This window comes from Barbus barbus (assembly GCF_936440315.1).
Source record: "Barbus barbus genome assembly, chromosome: 40".
NCBI classification, from domain to species: Eukaryota; Metazoa; Chordata; class Actinopteri; order Cypriniformes; family Cyprinidae; genus Barbus; species Barbus barbus.
Genome location: NC_136718.1, coordinates 26,898,101 through 26,904,229, shown reverse-complemented (window position 1 = coordinate 26,904,229; position 6,129 = coordinate 26,898,101). Strand labels below are relative to the sequence as shown.

General features: G+C 37.9%; 2 protein-coding genes across 2 annotated transcripts in view; one reads left to right on the top strand and one right to left on the bottom strand.

The window, feature by feature from the left end:
* Nucleotides 1-6,129, top strand: part of LOC306859224 (calmodulin-binding transcription activator 2-like) — a 52,402-nt gene that overhangs the window by 37,262 nt on the left and 9,011 nt on the right. Inside the window, exons 13-18 of the mRNA XM_079400141.1 lie at nt 1,617-1,801; nt 2,246-2,324; nt 2,656-2,902; nt 3,918-4,210; nt 4,746-4,912; nt 5,860-6,070. Coding sequence (XP_079256267.1) covers nt 1,617-1,801; nt 2,246-2,324; nt 2,656-2,902; nt 3,918-4,210; nt 4,746-4,912; nt 5,860-6,070 — 1,182 coding nt within the window. The remainder of the gene's footprint in view (nt 1-1,616; nt 1,802-2,245; nt 2,325-2,655; nt 2,903-3,917; nt 4,211-4,745; nt 4,913-5,859; nt 6,071-6,129) is intronic.
* The window catches only part of LOC306859227 (coiled-coil domain-containing protein 171-like), a 472,225-nt gene continuing 471,230 nt past the window's right edge, over nt 5,135-6,129 (bottom strand). Inside the window, exon 25 of the transcript XR_013783285.1 lies at nt 5,135-5,182. The gene's annotated coding sequence lies outside the window, so the exon portion shown is untranslated. The remainder of the gene's footprint in view (nt 5,183-6,129) is intronic.

The following is a 6,129-nucleotide window of genomic DNA, read 5'->3' as shown; positions in this document are numbered from 1 at the left end:
CTGATAGTTTCTGAACTAGTCTTCAGGTTTAGTGCTGATAGTTTCTGAACTAGTCTTCAGGTTTAGTGCTGATAGTTTCTGAACTAGTCTTCAGGTTTAGTGCTGATAGTTTCTGAACTAGTCTTCAGGTTTAGTGCTGATAGTTTCTGAACTAGTCTTCAGGTTTAGTGCTGATAGTTTCTGAACTAGTCTTCAGGTTTAGTGCTGATAGTTTCTGAACTAGTCTTCAGGTTTAGTGCTGATAGTTTCTGAACTAGTCTTCAGGTTTAGTGCTGATAGTTTCTGAACTAGTCTTCAGGTTTAGTGCTGATAGTTTCTGAACTAGTCTTCAGGTTTAGTGCTGATAGTTTGAGTTGCTGTAGTTCAAACACATCAGACGTTTGAAACCTCGTCTCGTTCATGAGAATCATCTGATTCATGCCATTCATTTTTAGCTTTTCCACTCTTACGTCAATACAGCATGAGGACGGACGGGGAGACCGATACAGACAGACAGGAGGGAAAAAACAGAGGGAGGGTGTGTGTTGAGGAGTAACTAACTACAAGTAGTCATGTTACTACCTCCTCCTAACTGCATCTACATTCATCTACATTTAACTATGTCTACATTCATTAATTTTTTTAGATTAACTATCTAAACCAGTCTAACCAACTAAAGAATTGTTGTTACTGGTTAATCTAAACCTGTTTCAGATGCAGGAGAGTTTTTTAGAAACTTTTGAAACTAGCTCTCTGAAATTGAGTGTCTTTTTCAGTAACACTGTCTGTGTAATTCATAAACGCTAGTTTATTATGCACAGTATAATCAGATGACTGACTTTGAAACGGAGTATGTTTTCTGTAAAGATAACAGGCTTGTACTAATAGTGGAATGTTTATTTGCAAAGGCTAGCTAATGCTGGAGCTCCAGCTCTTGAAGCTCCGCCCTCTTCTCCGGGAGCACCAGCTCATTTGCATTTAAAGCAACACACTCAAATACAGCGCGTTTTGGCTCATGCCCTAAAAGTGGCAATTGGTGGTATGGGTAGGGTTAAGGGTAGGTCAACAGTGAAATTATAAATGTAATTACAGAAATTAATTACAGATGTAATTACATGCAGGTATTTTTAAAATATAAGTACAATGTAAAAACATGTATGTACACAATAAGTGCATTGTACCAAATGATTAATTTAAATGTAAATGCATAGTGGTTAAGCCCACTTAATATGAAGCGTGACCACATATATTCAAAAGATACTACACCTTTAAATAGTTTCCCTGTAGCTACCAGCTTCTTGTTAGTAGTATTTCTTCAAAAGACTAGTTTGACTGTGGTTTAAAAACAAATGTAAGATCCAGTTTGACAGCAGCTTCACATCTGATGCAGTGACTCAAACTCAAACTTAATTCACTCTGAATCATAATTCTGAACATCCAAAGATTTAATTTAAGGAAGTTGTTCTGTGTAACTAGTGAACACAGTGACTGATATAAACGCTGACAACAGGACGTGATGATATGAGCGATCAGATTGGTGATCTAAAGCTAAGAACAGTGTCAGATGAACAATATCTTCTCTCTAGTGAGGAGGTGTGTAAATGTGTTAATGATGTGTGTGTGTGTGTGTGTGTCAGTCGGGGCTGTGGTTCGAGCGCAGGATCGTGGCCGTGTGTGAGCGCATGATGGCCAGCGGTCGCTGGGAACGAGGCGGTGAGACGGACAGACTCACACACTCCGTCAGACACCGAGGGATGACGCTACTGCACCTCGCCGCCGCTCAGGGATACACACAGCTCATACACACACTCATACGCTGGAGGTAACACACACACACACACAGTCTAACTCAAATTTCACATTTTCTCAGCTAATTCAATGTTACTTTTCATTTCTTTGTAATTAATTGTGAGATTTACTATCAGTTTTTGAGTGGAAGTTGCACCTTTGTTAACCTTTATTTAACCTGGAAAGAGTCTTTGAGATTAAATCTCTTTCACAGGAGTGTCCTGCCCAAAATGGACAGCAATACAATGTTTCATCACAAAATTTACAAAGCAAAGACAAACTAAGAGCACTTAAAGCTGTTACATATCATTGAGTCATCTTCCATTTGCTGAATAAATATTCTAAAATGATCCAAAGACAGCACATTTGGTAATTTCAGTTTCAATTGAAGAAGATTATCATGACTGAGCTGCAACACCTTGGGTCAGTGTGTTTGTGTTAAATGATGTTTGTTTGTGTCTCTCTGTGTGTTTATCAGGAGTATCAGTGTGAATAGTTTGGATCTGGAACAGGAAGTGGATCCTCTGAACGTTGATCATTTCTCCTGCACACCTCTGGTACGGTTAAAAATGTGTAAAAGCATGTTTCTCAAAGAGGTCTCTTCTGCTCACCAAGGCTGCATTTATTTGATCAAAAATACGAGAAAAACTGTACAAATTGTGAAATATTATTCTAATGTAAAACAGCTGTTTTCTATGTGAATATGTGTTAAACTGTAATTTATTTCTGTGATCTGCAGCTGTATTTTCAGCATCATTACTCCAGTCTTCAGTGTCACATGATCTTCAGAAATCATAATAATATACTGATTTACTCAAGAAACATTTCTGATTATTATCAGAGTTTGACTAATGTAATGTGTGTGTGTGTGTGTGTGTGTGTGTTCAGATGTGGGCGTGTGCTCTGGGTCATCAGGCCGCGGCCGTGTTGTTGTACCGCTGGAGCAGCGCGGCTCTGGGAATCCCGGATTCTCTGGGTCGTCTGCCTCTGGCCGTGGCACATTCTCGCGGACACACACGTCTAGCTCGCTGTTTGGAGGAGTTACACACACACTCTCAGATGCAGGAGCACACACTAGACACACCCTCACCTCCATACCGACTCCTGTCTCCGCTGTCCAGCAGCCCTGACACGGGTAACAACACACACTCTAGGCCCCTCTGGAATCCTATTCATTATTTCTGTGCTTTTGTCTTAGTTTTTCTAAATTCTGTTGTAATCATTTAAACAAAATTAAAAATACATTCATTAAAAATACATTTGTCAATTCATAATATTAATGCGTTTTCAGAACTCATGTCTAATCAAATTCATAAAACATTCTATTTTAAGGCCCTATGAAATCTCTTGGATTTTTCTTAAATTCTGTGCTTTTCTGTAAATTTTCCTAAATTCCATTTGAATTAATTTACACACAATTAAAAATAATTGTTTGTGTACAAAACGCACGTCTAATCAAATTCATAAACTTTGAGAATTTTATATTATATTGAAATTTTAACAATAAAATCTCCTATTTTTTTCCTAAATTCTTTGATTTCTGTTTTAATTTTTCTAAATTCGGTTTTAATTAAATTAAACAAAATTAAATGTACATTTTATATTTAAAACAAATTCCCAAATTATGTGCTTTCTGTTTTAATTTGATGAATTCCTTTTTAAATTAAACAAAATGTTTTTTATTTTCATAAAAACATGTTCATAAAATGATTTGTTTTCTGTTTAATTTTTTCCCAGTTACATTTTAATTATATTAAAAACATTTTATATTAAAAATAAACATATAATCAACTTTTCAATTTTTTATATTAAAAAAGCATGTCCAGTATAAATCATAAAACGTTTATAATTTAATATTTTATTAAAATGTTAAGTTATAAGGCCCTATGGAATCTCTGATGTTTTAATCTTTTCTGTATTCTGCTTCATGATATAATAAAGATGCATAATCAAAGGAATTCATTCAACTGAGAACTTAATCATTCAAAATTCAATCAAATTTAAATATAACAATTCCTTTACAAATATGGCATTTTATTTTTAGTTTTTGTCAAATTAAATGCTGTGAGGTTTACTAAAATAAAATAAATTGTATTATTATTATAATAGAGTTTTATTGAATAATACTAACCCTGCTGTCTCTGTCTCAGGTCTGAGTTCATCCAGCAGTGTCCCCTCCCCCAGTGACCCGCCCTCTCCCTCCCCAAGCTCCGCCTACTCCAGTGGCTCGGTTCCTGACCCCATGGACTCCGCCTCCTCCCCCTCCTCCCCGTTCTCAGCCCCTCCGCCGGCCGGTTCCACCGACTCGCTCTTCCTGATGGAGTACGAGGCCTCGAGCCCCTCGGCGCCGGCCGTGTCGCTTCACTCGGAGCTCGCTGACGAACTGCTCAGCTACAGCGAGAACGCAGAGAACGAGGACTACCTGTCTGACGAGGTCCTACAGGTGAGAGCAGCTCTGATTGGACAGCGCAGTCTCCGCCCCCTCACAAATGTTCGTGTTACAGAGTTCTTCTACAGAGTTGGTGTCTCTATAGAGTTAAGGCCTGTTCACACCAAGCACGAAAACTATAAAGATAAGGATAAAGGTATAGTTATAAAAATAATTTACAGTATTAAAGAATAGCAAAGTCCAGACCACAGCCATAACGATAAAGGCACAGAGAAACGATATCGTTGGAATTTGAAAAATTTTGAAAGAAAAAAATAATTACTTGCTTTTAAGACTGGTCTAAACCTTTTATGCAACCGGCCCAATAACTGCGTCAAACCAAATATAAATAGCACATTACAGTTAAAAGTTACACAGTTAAACATTTTTTTGTGTGTGTGTGCTTAACACGTCTGGTATAAATAATGTTTTTGCTGAAATGTCCGCCCGATAGAGAAACGTTTGGCTCAGCAAGAAAAAGGTTAGAGGGAGCGTTGCTCCTTGCAGTGAATGAACTATATGATGATGATGATGCAATGTTTGCTGTTAGGTTGACATGGCAACGCTGGCCGAGCAGATCATCGAGGCCACTCCTGAGCGAATCAAGCAGGAGGAGTTTAACCGGGAGGCGGAGCCACCGCTGCGAGAGAGGCGGGACAATCCTGCCATTCACGACACCATGCCCTGGCTCGCAACATACCTCGACACCGTCGACAGGTACATAAACACAGAACCTGTAGAGTACTGTTCAAAAGATTGGGGTCAGTAAGATTTAAAAAAAAGAAATTAATACTTTTATTCATCAAGTATAAGATTTCTGTTTCAAATAAATGCTGTTCTGTTCATCTGTGAATCCTGAAAAATACAATGTATCAGTTTCCACAAATATATTGAGCAGCATAACTGTGTTCAACATTGATAATAATCAGAAATGTTTGTTGATCAATAAATCAGTATATTATAATGATTTCTGAAGATCATGTGACACTGAAGACTGGTGTAATGATGCTGAAAATACAGCTGCAGATCACAGAAATAAATTACACTTTAACACATATTCACATAGAAAACAGCTGTTTTACATTAGAATAATATTTCACAATTTTTCCCATATTTTTTATTTAAAAATGCAGCTTGGTGAGCAGAAGAGACTTCTTTCAGAACAAATAATAAATCTTACAGACTCCAAACTTGATTCAAACAGTAAAGCAATGTCAAGATTGCATTCCCAGGGAATGAATGAGGCTAAAAGAAATTGCTACAATATTTTGAATATTTTTTTTTTTTAATTTATAATTACTGATGACACAATCAGTTTAAATCGGTATAAATTAAGTATACATGTCCTAATCTAGTTGTCTAATAAACATGGCATTATATTTTATGAATGTTGTTGGCTCTTTAACATTACATTTGTTCCTGTTTTGTAAATCTGTCTGGAATATTAGCATCTGCTAAATGCATAAATGTAATAATGTTATCATCTCTTTGATGTGAATTTAGAGTAACATGTGACCCAAACATGTTCTTGACCGGTTGATGTGAGATTAGTGTGGTTGATTTTTACTCAAGTCACCTACACTGGTTATATTATACTAGTTTTCACTCTCTAGTTTGACATTTGTCTGTTCCTACTGTGTGTGTGTGTGTGTGTGTGTGTGTAGGAGTCTGTGTCCCACCCCTCCCTCGCTCCTCAGTGATTTGGCGCTGCAGAGGCTCCGCCCCCCGAGCAGTGTGGCGTGGGCGGAGTTTCTGAACGCCTCAGCCAATGGAAGGATGGAGAGAGACTTTGCCCTGCTGACGCTGACAGACACAGAGCAGAGAGAGCTGTATGAAGCTGCGCGCGTCATCCAGAACGCCTTCCGCAGATACAAGGTACACACACACACACACACTCGACGACTGACACACGTGTGTGTCTGATTTGATAACGA